The sequence below is a fragment of the Ptychodera flava genome, chromosome 16, assembly GCF_041260155.1.
Source record: "Ptychodera flava strain L36383 chromosome 16, AS_Pfla_20210202, whole genome shotgun sequence".
NCBI lineage: Eukaryota > Metazoa > Hemichordata > Enteropneusta > Ptychoderidae > Ptychodera > Ptychodera flava.
The window spans coordinates 1045950-1062432 of record NC_091943.1 but is presented as its reverse complement, the minus strand read 5'-3'; the positions used below and the strand labels follow the sequence as shown (position 1 = coordinate 1062432).

Genomic DNA, 16483 nt, shown 5'->3' with positions numbered 1-16483 from the left:
AGTGTAAATTGAACGATGATAATTATATGCTATCAGTTATTCAGATGCAATTTCCTTTCATAGTGGAGACTTTTAAAAATCACATTTATGCTATTGAAATTTGAAATTTATAGTTTTTCTTGATACATTGATATGTAAACTGAATAACTGTATTTCTTTTAATCTTTATTTGTGACAATGTCAAGTCAAGCAAAAATGGTCTTCTTCCGGCAACATTTTTGTGAAAACATGAGATTTTCAGGTTGTTAATGTAGGGAGGAACTATGTTGACAAATACACCATGGCCATTATTAGCAGGAAATTTCTCACGTCAACCAATTCGTAATTTTGGGAAGCACAAGCAATAAAATTACTCAAAGTTATAAATAAGCAGAATCGTGAAATTATTGCCATTGCAGAGTTGAGATGAGTTGAGTGCATTGCCTTTAAAAATATTTAGCTTTGGGTTGAAATGCATGTTCCATTAAGAGACTCAAGTAGACAGTGTTGAAAGGAAGAAAGGAAAGTGTACTGTACATGTAGCTGAAAAATGCAGACAGACCTACTTGAGTGAAAAAATACAATGTTGTAATTGTTCAAATAAACAAAAGTTGTTGGCCCATACCAGTGAATGGCAAAAAGAAGTCAGCTTCATAACTTTGAATCCTGATGCTATCTTTTATTTCAAGTGAAATTTCAAGTGAAAAATTCCGAATCTTGTGGTCTGTCTGAGAAACACCGAGTCAGCCGAGCTGTCATAACTTTTTGGCAGAAATGGTTGGAAAATATCGGTGAAGAACCATGGTGTAGGATCACGTTATCTGAAGGAAGCATTTTGTAACCTTTGAAAATGTCAGTGAGATGCAGTAGGGTGTAAATATCTGTTTTCAAGTAGGTCCTTTCTGTGTGTGACAGGGGTAGAGGTGTTCGTGTACATGACAACACCGACTGACTCTTCAAAATGTCACCAGAGTATGACGTGATGGTGTCACCAAAGAAAAGATGCAGGAAGTGTCAGCTATGCCAATGCTCTGAGATTGTTTTGTGCAGTGAAGTGCTGGTGAATGGACCCTTTTCTTTGCATCATATCCAATATTTCAGCCCATTGGTTCCCTGTAATGTATAGGTCCAGTGTTGCCGTTCAAAGGAATGGGTTGAACCGTAGAACAGCGTTGAAAGCTTTTCTCACCACCTCAACCAGTGCAAACAGTGTAGGTCAGGATCTGTACCTCTTTGGAAGTCTTTGAATTTTAAAGCCTCTTGGAAAAGTCATGGAAAAGTCCTTGAAAATTCAACTGAGTTCTGGAAAGTCCTGTAAAACTGATAAACCATCCACAATTTTTGAAGGTGACAAGATTGTCAGTTATGTTATCATTAAAATGATACATAAAAATGGAATAAAAATGGTATCTGGAAAATGTATTCTTGACCTCAAAAGTCCTTGAACTTGCTGAGAAAAGTCCTTCAAAGTCCTTGAATTTTAAATGACTTTGTGTGTTCAGACCCTAGCAGGCTGCAATCTGTCCGGTCATTTTTGTTGCTTAGCAACCCCAATCACTGTCCAAGCCACAAAATGGTAGACCATACAATGTATTCTATCCCACCAATTTTGCCAACACTCTCTCAGGCTTCTCTTCTGATGATATTACATGTACATGTAATATTTGACTCAATGACATTGTCAACAAATACATCTCTACCAATGTGTATATGGAAAATCTTCCTGCCTCAGTACCTGTATGCTCAACCAGAATTAATATACTGAATAATCTACAGTAAAACCCATCAATTTAGATACTCTATAATCAAAATGCAATTTACAAAGGACAGATTTTTCAAACGACAAGTTACTTACGGAATTATAGTTTTGAATATGCAGCACAGACACTGTGTTTCCAAAGTTGTTAGTGATTGACAGTTTTCACTGTGCCAGTGTATTAGAATTCATTCCTCTGGAGAGACAAAAAAAGACCCAGGCACTTTTTCCTTTCCCATGGAAATCTCTGATTTCTAATTTTACGCATTCAGCAACCAAGAATAAATGAAAATATGCAAGAGGTTGCTGTATGCACACACTGTGCCCTCCCATACATCCAGATGTGTCCAGTGTACATGTACAATGAAACACCTCATAAATCATGTTTCCACTATGGACCACTTCAACAGTGATGTAGTCGATCTGTAAATAGTTCTCTTGAAGTTTCTGTTCTTAATTTGTGAACATGCCACAGGTATCGGATCATGTTGCTGGTAAAATGAGTGAATTATCGGTGATTAGGGTGTGTGGGTGAGTTGATCTGAAAGAGTGTTTGCCAAGCCCAGCAGACTATACAGTATGTATGTTTGTGGTTTTAATTTCTGGTTTGTTTTTTGATCTCCTGAATCGAAAACCCAAACATATTCACCCCCATTCCCTGTAAAGAGGTCCACAATTACCATTGAAAACTCTGACTTTAGGCCAAACCATGGAGGCAGAAAGGTTGATGTAGTATATAATGCATATGTCAACATTTTCTGTCTTTCAATATTTGTACCATCTTTTAAATATTTATACATAAAAATTTAAAATGAATAAAGAGAAAACAGCTTAAGGATAAACAACTTCACTTAAAGATCTTATCGAAGTGCTAAAATCAAAATTTAATCAAAAAGCAAAAATCCAAATTTTAATGAAATTAAAGATATTAAGGTTTTGTAAATTTTAGAAATTCTAACATTAAAGAATACTTTGAGGATTGACAGTTTGTTTATGAAATAATTTTTGGAAAAATCAAAGGTCACATCTGTACCTGTTGTGTATATCACCATGTTATAGCCTAATATCAGATGGAAAAAAAATATTGTTCCTTAGATTTTCTCAATAAGACATTTTGAAGCAGGTAACACTGTTATTTATTTTCAGTAAATTTCTTCAATTGCATTTTTTCACATTGAATAATGTGCATAGTTACTGCAAATGTACATAATGGGAGGGAAACAAAACTCAAATATTGTTTCCAGAGAATGTATTACATGATGTAATGGCAACAGGGTCACTGATTGAGCAGTGAAAAAAGTGATCATGCCAAACTGTTTCTGCAGTTGTTGCATCTTCTTTAAAAAAAATCAAAATCATCTGAAGCAGCAGTTAAGAAAACCATCTGTCCAATATAGATTAAAAGTCAAGTGTTTTAGACATAGTCTGGTGAGATGCCAATCAAAACCAGTAAATTTTATCAGTCATTTGCTAAGGGATGGTCCATTAAGTGTTTTGAGGGGACAGTGACAAACACAAGTATATCTGAAGGGCACAAACTTTTTTAAAACAATATGAAGCCAGGCTGCTTTTTGAAAACAAAAATAGCTTCAAAGTCTTGATAAATGAAAAATAATGAAACATGTTATGACTTATTTACAAAAATTGTCAAATTTTTGAACACAAAAAATTTTATGCCAGCATTTTGATCACCACCCCCCTGGACTTAATGGTCTGTTCCTGAGGATCAGCCTGCCTAAAGAGTAGTGATATTGATGGTACACTCTTGTGGTGTCTGTTAGAAGATGTAAAGTAATCAAATGTTGTCATAAGCCATGACGTTCATCAAATACCAACCTGAATTTCAAATTCCAACAGCTGTGTTTGGCATGACCTAGTTCATCTTGCTTTGAGAGTGTGATCAAGTTTTTATAGCAAGCTGACCCCGCTGTGTCTTCATAAAAAAATCTAAATATATCAACTGACATTTTTGCAAGAATAAATTCTGCCATATTTAACTTGTCCCTTTTACATGAAAGTTGAAGGTCTGGAAGCAAAGTTCTTGGTGTGCAAAATTCTTGAAATACACAGCTTCATTCTAGTTACTCTGGTTGAAGATGTGTTTTAGGAAGAATGTACCTTGGAGATGAATATTCAGACTCAAATTTTTACGATTCTTTTCTGATTTACCACTTGTTTTGGTTCATGTTAAAGCTGTTAGAGTGAGAAAAAAATTGTCATCTTAGTTTTCTGAAAATTTATACTACCCAGAGTTAACATGGGGATGACGGCCATTTTGGATTTCATTTGCCATTAAATGTGACTTGTGTCTCTCTTACAATACTTTATGTGGTGATTTGTGAATGGCTAAAAGTTCTAATTTTGGAAACTTTTAGCAAAAGTTTGAAGTCTTTCACTTTCAATGAACATAAATTAATATATATATGGCAGCATATTTGACATGTAGTTTAGACATCAGTCCAGAGAGAATCAAAACTAAAGGAGCAAAATAATATTTCAGTGTGTTCTGTCTCACAGTGATTGGTATAAAATTGAATATAATAGGTTGTTTACTCCCATCATGAGAATGATAATTAAATATAATCTGCAAAAAGTAGCCATCATTTGACATTTTAAGTTCAATGTCATCATTTTTTTCTCCAGTGAAAAGTGAAGTTCATCAAACAAGCATTGTTATTTATACTGTGATGATGCAATTTGTGGCGGTATGAGAACATCTTTGAAATTGTCATATGTTACATTAAGTGTGCCATATAACTTTTAAATTTCTTAAACATTCTTAACTCCTTGAGTCCCAGCAGAAATTTCTTGAAATTTCTTTGAGACTGCCTAATACCGTGTAATATGTAAAACTTTAAATGGAAGAGAACATTGTGGAGCCAGGGTAATCTTACCGAGGATATATCATGTTTTTCATCTACAAGTTAGACTCAATGAATCAGTGGTTTTGTTTCTCAGTTGGTGGAATAAAATACAGTAAAGTCAGACATAAAATAAGCTCAGTATAAATGTCTGCAGAGGTGCTGTAAGCGTTTTTCCAAGGCAAAAAGCATATTTTTAAATATGCACTGGATAAAGAACATGTACATGAAATTTTGTGTATGTGCATGTACCATATTTCTGTCTCTCGTATCAAATTACACGCATTAAAGATTTGCAAGATAGTGCACTATTTTATTTAGAAAGATGAGTTGACTGCTTTCGACAGTTGTAGAAATTTTGACAAGCCATGTTGATATCACAGCATGCTTGTATAACGGTTTTGATATTATACTTCCCTGAAAAAAGATGTCACATCAGTGATCATAAAGAATTTGGTTTTTCTCTCACATTCTCAGGGGAAACATTTCCTTTATGGTAGTAGCTCCATATGGATTTCCCACTCTCTCTGGGATTCGTAAAGTAGTAAATGGTAGGTTTTTGTCTGAAGTGAAACTAAAACATAAAAAAACAGAAACAAAAAAATGTGGCTTCCGGTGTTGTTCAGAAAAATGAATACATGTGCATCAGACTTCCTGCATTATCAGCATATGACATCATGTTTGCTGGGGTCAGAGGTCAAAGGGGAACATTCAAGGTCACATTTGTGGCATTTCTGAAGTGAGATGTTTATCAAGACTTGAAGTCAATGACTTGAGTAACCTTATCCCCAACAAATAACAGAAGAAGTACAACTGTGGTCACAAAATGTCACACTGATAGGGTACACTCATTTGAAAACAAGAAAATGGCCCTGACATGTTCTCATCACTCTTGAATCATTGGTATAATGTAATTTCTCCTTTGTGTTGAACAAATCCCAGAGAGTTTATCATGCAGGCACTTTGAATAAAATGTTTTGATATAGAATCATTTATATTTATGTAGTAAAATCAGAGTTGGCGATTGTGACACTATAGCATATTCATGATAATTGAGACCCAGCGGCTGTCACCTACATTACTGCGCCCTCATGAGTTCAAATTTAGAGCATCGGTTTATGTTCTTTGAAATTAAAACTCTCTCTACCCAGAGGATGGATAGGTATTTAATAAAGCATAGCAAAATCACTGTTGGTAATATTTTCTTCAACAGAAAGCATTAAGTTTGACTGATATGAACTACCTTACACCTTAGTAGAAAGATCTAATTCTGTATGGAAATGCATTGCATGTAATTATTATAGATGAGAATTGCGCATGTACACAAAACCTCAATACATAGTAATTATCCTTCAACATAAGCTTCTTTTTGGTCATAAAGTTGGACAAAAGGACCTTTTTAGAATGATAATGTAAGATACAAATACTTTTAGCCATTGTGTAGTCGCTGTGCACTGGAAATATGGACTTTTTCACTGGAAATATGGACTTTTTCATGAAAAATGAATGGAGAATTTAAGTCTTTTACCATAGAAATAATGTGAGGCTGAGATTGAGAGGTCCTTGCAGTCACCGTGAATGAGTAACCCAAGGTGTAGTACATTGTGATTGATGAAAAATCCACCAGTAAATTAACTTAGCATGAATGTATGAATAATTGGATTATCACAAATTGATACAATCTGATTTAGAGAGAAAATTACCATTGTCCATGGGGAGACGAATTTACTAACATCTGAGTCAATATCACCTAAGAATCAAATTTCTAATTACAGCAATGTGCATGTAATTTATACTGACCCAGCACCTCTATTGTTTGATTTTGGGTTTTGCTGAAAAAGATTTTGTCACGTTTTGTTGCTAGATTTTGTTAGTACCCGTTGCCCGGTGCTTTTACTTTGTCACTATTGTTTTCAGTGGCATAATGTGATCCATGCATGAGCATAATTAGGTTGAATGCACATTTTCAGGTCTTAAATTGTAGCCTTAGAGTTTTGCTTTTGGTATTAAAAATAAAATTAAGGTTATAACCGTGGTCCCTATTAAGCTGAACCCCTGAGGATGAAAGAAAATGTTCAGCATGTAGCTCTCTGAAATTTCCAATTTCCATATCCAAATTTTTGTCAATACATATTTCATTATGTGAACTCATATGGTACCAGCATTGATACAGTTATATTTAACAACTTACTGATGTACTTTCCTGACATACCCTGAGGTAAATTGAATATCTGATACAGTCAAAGAGTGCAGCATTTCAACTGTAGGTATTCTAGTGCCCCAATCTGACATGTATATGTGCTAGTATGCCCTGGGAAAACATATAAGTATGCCGTGGAAAGGAAAGGAATAGAACGTGTGAGTGGTAATTGTGATTTGCCCCATTAGCAAGGAAATCTGAAGACTAGATCTTGTTGATTGATTCTCTGTGTAACATTTACAGAAGGACCATACTGGAGCTCTTCTGTGTCTGTGTGTTGTTGTGATGTCTTTACAAGACATCTTCATGAGAGAGATTTTTCAAACATACATGTACTGAAAACTAAGCAGTGATGGTCTGTCATTGTATATCTCAATTAACCAAAACCATTGCGGGGTTTCCATTGTGCCATTTTCTGTAATAGGTTTCTATATGCAGTAGTATCTTGTATATAAATAGATTTAAATTTAGTGAATTTAGTTTCACAACTACCAAATACCGGTACATATGACATAAAACTTGAATTTGTTAATATACTGGCAAAACATCATCAACATTAGCAAGGCATACATTTTCAGCAGTGAGAAAACCAAGGTGTCAAATATACATAAAAAGATACACTGTAAAGAACTAGTACACTGCTAGGGCACAAGTAATAAAAATTACAAAATAATTCTAATTTACACCAGTGTAAATTCAAGGTGAATTATTGAGATGATATATATATGGTTGATAAAATTGTCTTCACTTGTCCAATATTTTACTGAAAAAAGCCTTAATAATCCACCGACATCATGTACAATGTAGATTGGTGACTACGTGCTGTGTTTGTGAAACTTGCAACTCATCATTCACTTGATAGAAAAACACCTGTGTGTACTGCAACATTTCTCATTTATCACCACATACACACACACACACACACCCTGTGGTATATCTTAATCTTCCCCTGTCACTGATAATAAGCATTCTGGCTCCAGTTCTCAAGTGCATCTCATCCAATATGTCTGCTCCATCAAGGAAGAATGCAAGAACAGTCTCTAAACTTTAAAAATGCAAAACTAATTTTGTTCCCTTTTTTTTACGAGAATGAACATGATGAGGGCTTTTCATATCGTACATTTGCCCAGGGTTTGTGACATTTATGATGTTGCCCGGTTATGGCACTCCATAAAATATTCATAGTGGGATTGAAACTCTAAAGGCATGGATTTCCCAGAATTATATCTGTTGAGCCAGCAGGCAAATGATATGATTTGAAACGTGTTGATGTGATATTAAAACGGATTTGTCCGAGTGGAGTAACGATATTTTCAAGACATGTGACTGCATTATGGCTCATTTCGAGAGGTTATCATCAAAACTGCAGACTGAACATAAATCTTATCCATAATCTATGGATTGCTGTGAGTTTCGATGGTGCAAACAGTTCTTGCATTACATTGAAAATAACCAGTAGCTACACCACCAAAGTGATGTATATCTGTGTTCAAGGCATTACTGACAGAACTGACAAAACCAAAACTCTCACTTCAGCGTTGATTTTGCATTGGTCTGTTGTTCACTCTGTTTCATTTGCCGTTTGTCATTTCACACAGTACCTCAGGATGAACAGCAAGACTTGGGTCTAGAGCTTGTCTTTAAACATGTCAGAGTTGTACTTTTAAAGTTCCAACATAAAAATCAAGACCTTAGAATTTACAATTGTAAAAATTGTAGTAGTTGCTGAACAATATAAAGTTGAATTTAATTGATTTGAAGTCAAAAGTTCCCATCTAGGCCAGTCAACATACTTATACATATGGTGGCAAATGTCAGTGCTCCTGTTAATACTGTATTCATTGTATGGATTTGTAAGATGTTGGACATCAGTTTATTAAAAAATCAATGCAGGTAGTTGAAAAATATTACCACCCTTGGAGGAATCTCATTAGTGTATGATTGAAAAATGGAAGAAGTGACAGCAAGTTCACATAGGGTTTGTATGCTGCTGGAAAGTCCTTGAATTTTATATAAAGCCTCCTGGAAAGTACTGGAAAAGTCATGGAAAAGTCATGGAAAACTAAACTGAGTCTGAAACCGAGTTTCTTCAAAGACTTTTTGCCGATACTGTGCTTACAGATTTTTGAACTGTTGCCTTTTTAAGTCATAACTGACAAGTTGTTTTCTGTTGCGAGAATTTTGCATAAAAGAAAACCAGTTTTCACAAAGTCTCTCCTTATTGTAAATTCAAAATGGCTGCGATTGTCTTCATTGATTTCATTATGAGAAAAAAAAAGAAGTCCGCACTTTGTGAAGAGGCAAGATAGATAACAAGTTAGGGTCAGTCTGGCTGTACGAATTGACAGTATGTAAGCCTAGCAAAAAATGAACAGATTAATAAGAGGACTTTAGTTGAAGTGAACATCTATCCCTAAGGTGCCTTGCACTGTGATGAAGCCTGCAGTCTGCATTGATCCGAATCAAAAAGGGAAACAAAATTCTTGAAGATTAAGTGTCAGTGTAGCCATGAGGAAGTAATATCCTTAAAAATGGATATATTTGCCTGATTCCTGGCATTTTATCCCGTCATGTAACAGGAATTTTACGAGATTCGTTTTGCCTATCACCAGCACGGAATCAAGATTTATCCACCTAACCGTCCTTATGGCGCCAGACTGCATACAAAATTAAGCGCATTGAAATTGCTTCAAGTGTAGATGAATTCACATCATTTCCAGAAACAAGATAGATGGATTTTGATCAAGCTCCCTAAATGTGATTTACGCAACCAGTGTAAATTTGAGAATAATTTTACAACCAAAATTTAATTATTGTCAGGTTGTTGGGTTTTTCTGCTCTATTACACCCAGCAAGCTAAATAAAGCAAAGTACAATGTACAACAAATGCTTAATCATGCCATCAACATTTTACGAGGCATACGAAAAATAACATGAAGTTCCCGTGTTGGTAATGTCAAACTTTTGCTACTTTTGTGTCTATCAATGTCTTACAGTTTTATATATACACCATCGATATTGTGATTTCCAGCATAAGATTTTCATATCAAGGGATCTGGCCATAAGCTGCAGCAATAAAAACAGTCTTAACTATAAAAATGTTTCCATATTTCTTCTGATAGAAGCCAATGCCTTCAACACTGTGCTGGATTGAATAACAAACCTACAATTGCAGTTAGCATGTCACAGGAGACATTTTGACGGGAATTAAAAAATTTAAGTCTTTAAAATTTGCCATCAATCTTTGAGGGACAAGGGCTAGTGTACAAGGTCTACACAAAGTATACACTGTATATATTGTATAAATCTATACTTTTTGATTCTTTGACAGAAACTCCGCACAAATCCCACAAAAAGCTTTCCAAAGGGGCAGGCAATAGGACACTGGATCGAATAAAAAAGAAATTCCTAGGGTCTCCAAAACCCGACCAGCCTGATGGAACCCTCTTATCACCAAACATTATTCTCCCAGATGCCAAAGACAAGAAGGAGGAAAAGAAAGCATCTAAGCCAAAGATTGAAGAGGTAGTGAAGACATCCACAGACAATTTGTAGTTTAACAGTGTTTTGACTATGTTTGGGAGAAAAAATGTGTGATTTAGGAATCCCAGGAACATTTTTGCTACATCCCCTAGAATATGCTCACTTTGATGAAATACCAAAGAATTAAAAACAACGTGAGAACCTCTACAACATTTATGAGCTTACTGTATGATAGGAAAACACAGAACTCATCAGCCCAGTTGTTTCCAACCCCAAGCTTTCTATTGTGAGTTTTGTCATTAGAAAGAATAACATGTGTCAATATGAATTGCACTGTTTTCTCAGAATTTTTGTTGAACCAAATAGCTGCCAGTCATACACAATTCAAAAGTCAACAAATTTTGTGAACTGAAACATAAACAAACATATATTCTAATATGAGTAGGTTGGAGATATTAGAAATATACGCGACGCGATGAGCTTATAAAAGCTATATTGTCACCTGTTCCAATTTTGTCACAGTTACCATGGAAAGAGAAAGTCTAACCAATCACAGATTTTAAGCAGGTGGCCGCTTTTTAAAAACAGCACCCTCACATGGGCATTTTGAATACCAAAGAACACCCCTTTGACCAAATATGGGCATATTTAGATTACAGGTGACTGTATACCTTTAATATTCCATCTTTATGAATCATACCTACCTATGTTGAGAAAGCATTTCTTCAAATCAAATGTCAAAAGTACATTATACATCATGAACAAGCTCACTTTGATTTAGACATTTTTCATTTTAATTTTTTTCAGAACATTGACACTCTCAAGAAATTTGAAGATGAAGTCTCCTATGCCCTAAACTGGTTCAAAAGTAAGTTGATGTGATGATGTCTTGCATAGATTTAGTCAATACCTTCATAAAAACAATTGTGTAGTACTTGCTTTTCTGTACTGTACCATTGTTGGTATATCTGTCAAGAATGCAAATAATGGCAATTTGGAAGACCAGATAAAACTGCATCCAAATTTGAGTTCAATAAAATACACCAACGTCTGAAATATGTTAGAAGAAACTGTCTGGATTGCAAATTGCTGTGAATCTCTGTGTTTGACTGCTTTGTTTTTGCCCACAGGTGTCCTTTTTCCAGTCCTTTTATAATTATTTCTACAATATTTACTGAAGACACCTATAATCCAAAGCCATCTGCCTTTTTTCAAGACATTTCCCATGCAACAGCAGGACATACAATTTTATCACTGCGATAAAACCATCAGGAGACACAAGTGGCAAAGTATGACCATGACAAGCCTAGCTCTTCAAGCATTTTTGAAGTCTATTAATTTTTGTGATGTATTTCATTCCTTATCAACAGATACAATTGACAAGAACACAATGATAATGTTGGAAGGTTCCGCATCAGCAGTATTGAAAAATGTAGCGGACTTGTTCAATCACCTCAGCCAGCTCAGCATATGCCCATATAAGGAACAGAGGTATGAGAACCAACCAATCAGAGATGAGAATTTGTCAGATGTCAACAACTAAACATATTGTTGGTTGGCAAGACTTTTCATAAAAAAACTGAATTTTCCACTTCAAGCAAGCATTCAAATGCTTGGTGGTGCTCTTAACTATAGCCAGCAATAGTTTTCACAGCTATTACCTTTACGGTAGACAGGTACACATACATGTTTCATGCTTAGAAGACAAAAGAAATAGCAAAGGATATTTATATGATGTAAACCCAAATATTATAAACTGCTTTGCTGATTATGTTATGTACATTAAAACCTAAAGTTTCAGGGAAAAAAGTATCACAATTTATATTCAATGGGCCAACCTAAAATTTCAAGAAATAAGTAAAAAAATATTATTTGTTCCCAAAACTTGAAGGTTTGAGTGAGCATAGAATCAGAGAGGATGTTGTATATTAACAAATCTCATATGTGTCATAAAAGTACTGATGCAAGTTTCCAATCCTACAAATTTCAAATTTTACTGCAGGAAAATTCAAAATGACAGTGGGAACAAGTTAATGTGACACAGGAGCAGGCTTTTTATCAAGAAATGCCGACCTTTTTAGAACTATCTAGTTCTTCTGACAGGATATTAACAAACTGAAAAGGAACTTACTGATAGTTTATTGCAAGGTTGCACACTCAATAAGAATGTTTCTGTCATACGCATTTGATAAAATCTAAATGCCGCATAAATCCTTCGTATGCTGGGTTGGTAGATGCGGTATTTTATTTATATCACCACTGGAAAGTGAAGTCACCTTTCAGGGTGACTGATTCAGTGTTTTAACTTTCAAATTTTAAACTTTGACATTTTATTCACTCAAATGCAGATATTCCTGGCTTCTTTTAACTAAAAAGCTAATACAGGTTATCTGTAGTGCAGACTTTGTGAAATAAAGTGATCAATAATGATATTTACCATGCATTTCTCAGAAGTAAAATTTCTTACTCTCTCCCTTCATTGATTTCTACACAATTTTCAATTGCCTCTTGGTGCCCCCTTAACATAAAATCCCAAAAAAGAATGCATTTTGACATGTGAGTACATTTTATCAGAAACTGTGAAATTTTACTTTTACAATCCTTGCCAATGATTTCTGTATCATTTCACATTGAGGATCAGCAGAAAATACAATAAATGCTATTTTAGTCCCTTACCTAAATTTAAGATGATTAATTAGCCACATTGTCACAAGAACTGATAGAAATGAAAGTTGGCTAAACCAGAAGAAAATGAAATAAATAGCATTTTGAAAAACAGGCATTTTATTTACTGTGACAGCATCGGGATGTAGAAGGACGTAAATGACATTCAAACTGTGAAATTGCATTGAGCAATACAGTATCTGTCACTGCAGTCATTAAGATTTGGTGTATGGTAAAGTATTGTATATTTCTTTTTTTTCCACAAAAATCTTCAGTTCCACTTTAATGTCTAGCCACAATCAAGTCTATCAAAGCCTTGCCAAGCTGATTCGATGGGCTGACAAGCTCTTAATCCATGGCCTTAACGAAAATGACAGCGGCAAAGTGGATGAAGTGACTTCTGATGTCCGGAACGGGATAGCAGAGCTGGTCAAGTTGTCCATCCAGAAGCTCCACGACAAAGAAGCCAAGAAGAGTTCGTCTTCACAGTCTTCAATGACACTGAAAGTTGACAGGTAATGTACTGTAGCTAACTGATTTTGTCAGGTTGAAAATTGAACAAAGGTAGTGTGTGGCTCAAAAGTGAAAGACTTAAACTTTCCTCAATGAAATTTTCTACTATTCTCTTTCAAAATCAAGAATAATAATCGGGCCAGTGTGCAAAATTTGGTACTAGAGAAACAAACTACCAAATATTTACCAATATTTAAAATTCAATATGGTTGCCATTCCTGTGTTAACTCTACGGGGAAAATAAAATGTTCAATTTTCAAAAACCTAAAATGGATGAAAATTTTTCTTACACCAAGAGCTTTAAAATGAGCCCCAACTAGTGGTAGACCAGAAAAGTACTGAACAAAATTGTGAGCCAGAATATCTGTCACCAAGGCCCATGCCAGCTTAATTTCAGTGAACCATTCATTCCATATGCAACATCGTGCTAAAATCAGATAATTGTTCAAAGACCTGTGCGCGCTTGTACTTCTGAGAAGAAAGGAGTCATTCTGAATCCCAAAGCAGTAGCAAACATTGTCTAAACATTTCTTTTCTTGAAAATATTATTTATGAAATGTGCTTCTTAAGACCGGAAACCCCAATGTCACAAACTCTTGACCGTTTACAGTATCGATAATGAATTTTACTAATGCATTGAATATGAGCTGACAGGTCACCAAGTTTCATTTGGCAAATTTAGAAAATGCAACTTTTAAGAAAGCCGTACCAGAGTTCATGTTAGATGATCCCGGCCATATCCAAAGTCATTATACTCTGAGCATTGCCCACCGTACATTTACCTTAGTCCTCAACTGGTTGCCTCAAGTGGTGGATGGGAAATGTTCTGATGGTACAGAGGTAACTGCCCTGAATGATGACAGCGATGGTTTGATCTGCATTGATTGAAGCTTGCGATATTCATGAAAAAAAAGTAAAGAATAAAAAATGTAATCACAGGTTTCTATATGATTTTGAAATTTGTGAAATCTGGTAGATGCTGGTTCAGTAACTCACGATACAAGTATCATCATGGCAAATCGTAAACATATCAATCTAACCACAAAAATAAACTATCATAAAGTTTGTGATCTTTAGGGGTGAGAAATTTTCTACATCATGGTGTAAAGCATTGGGATATGGTATCATCCATTTCTTCTTTTTTACAAACTACCCACCATCCACCTGTCACGTTACCATCACCTCATTTTTACAGCAATAACCGTCAACATCGTGCGTCGCTTCCCGAATTGCCACTCTCGCCAAAAGAAAAGGAGAGCCTGGCTGGGACTGCCCCCCTGTCAGTTTCCTCCGACTTGCTAGACCGTGTGGGCTCCGAAGATCTCCCACCACCCAAACCACCCCTGCCAAAGCATAGAGTTCCCCCACTGACACTAAGTAATGGGTAAGTGCAAAATCAATAAAAAATCATCAAGCTTGCTTCATTTACATCCATCCTTGTGTTTCATTATTTTAAGTTTGTAATGGTGTAATATCAAGTAAATGTTGTTTCCTTTGTTTTCAAATGTTTAAGTCTCAAAATGTAAAGGCACTTTTGTAATAGGGTTATTAATCCCATGATATCCTTCTATTTTTAATAACTTTTCACTTTTGTGAAGTTGGTAATGATAAGTCACAGAATATGTTTGATAAACCACACTGTAAACTTCATTTTACCTCAATAAGAATATGTTATGCTCTGACACTTGAATGCCAACACTTTCTGACATGTGTGCATGTATACATACAGACATACATGTACATACGTACATGCATTGAAGTATCATTGCCAGTATTGCTGTACAGACCATTTCCCAAAATATACATTTGCTCACAAGACTTTGATGTTTTGCCCACCACCACTCTGATAAACCTCCTATCAACATTTCCTGTGTGTCAGGATTTGCATGAACACTTTCAGAATGTAATATTAGCATGCCGTGTGATACATAATGACATATTAAAGATACCCACTGTAATTGGCTTGCTGCAAGTCTCAGGAAAGCCTGCTCTTAAGCGCCCCCATAGGTTAGAATCAGTTTCCATTCACATGTGTCACAGTTTGCTGAAGTTACAATGAGCTTCTCTCTGTTGGACCAACATGTCATCTGGTACAACAAATATGTACACAACATCTAGAATTTTTTGAAAGGGTGACTGGGCCACTATCATTAAGCATTGATTTATGAATTGTTTTATTTACTTATTTGTTTGTTTGTTTTTAGCTCATATTTGGTTTTGTATATAAATACCAAAAAGAGCTTATATGATGAGTCGGTGGCGTCTGTATGTTTGTGGGTGTGTATGTGCGGATGTATGTCCGTCACACACAAAGGCTCCCATACCGCCAAAGCTACAATCTCAGTATTTGGTGTACAGGTAGATTCAGGGGTTGAGATGTGAATTTGTTCAAATGAACATGTCAGTGTCAAAAATGTGCAAATGAGGTAAGAAAAAGGGAAATCCTGCAAATGTGCAGGAGTGATGGTATGCCAGTGACTGAAACAGGCTTGAGTCATTTCCTGTCATTGTTTATGAACTGTTACAGACCTGCTCAAACCATAGACAGTAGAGGGGGGAAGACTGTCTATGCTCAAACTAAGAGGGGCTAGCTGTAGTGCTGTGCATGTTGCTAAAGTTGACATCCAGTACCTAAAGTTTCAGACATTATTTACTTTTGTCATTCTTTTTTTCTGGTTTAAATATTTCTTGTTGTTTTTCTGGTTGTACTGTGCAGAAATCATTGTCATAACATTAACGTAGGATTTTCCTGCACTGAACAGATAGAAACAATATTTATTGTTGATCTTTGGTAACCATACTGGTATATACCAATTCTGATCAAATTTGAGCGACACTGTATAGTTGCGGTATTTTTTTTGTATCTAATTATTTATTCATTTTTATTTATGTGTTGTTTGTTTATGTGTTTGTTTAGTCAGTCAGTGGGCAGAAGACCCAATAAAGACATTTTCAAAATAACAAAAAAGAGAACAAAACGTACAATAAAACATACATTAGACAGCACAATGCAAATTCAGTCACAAT

At 35.3% G+C, this 16483-nt stretch overlaps 1 protein-coding gene across 3 annotated transcripts in view; it reads left to right on the top strand.

Moving 5' to 3' along the window:
* Positions 1-16483, top strand: part of LOC139152465 (rap guanine nucleotide exchange factor 1-like) — an 87873-nt gene that overhangs the window by 30321 nt on the left and 41069 nt on the right. For 2 of the 3 annotated variants that reach the window (XM_070725587.1, XM_070725586.1), the window contains exons 2-6: positions 10128-10321; positions 11087-11147; positions 11650-11770; positions 13219-13458; positions 14652-14840. In XM_070725587.1, coding sequence (XP_070581688.1) covers positions 10128-10321; positions 11087-11147; positions 11650-11770; positions 13219-13458; positions 14652-14840 — 805 coding nt within the window. The remainder of the gene's footprint in view (positions 1-10127; positions 10322-11086; positions 11148-11649; positions 11771-13218; positions 13459-14651; positions 14841-16483) is intronic. The other variant, XM_070725588.1, reaches the window with a different exon arrangement.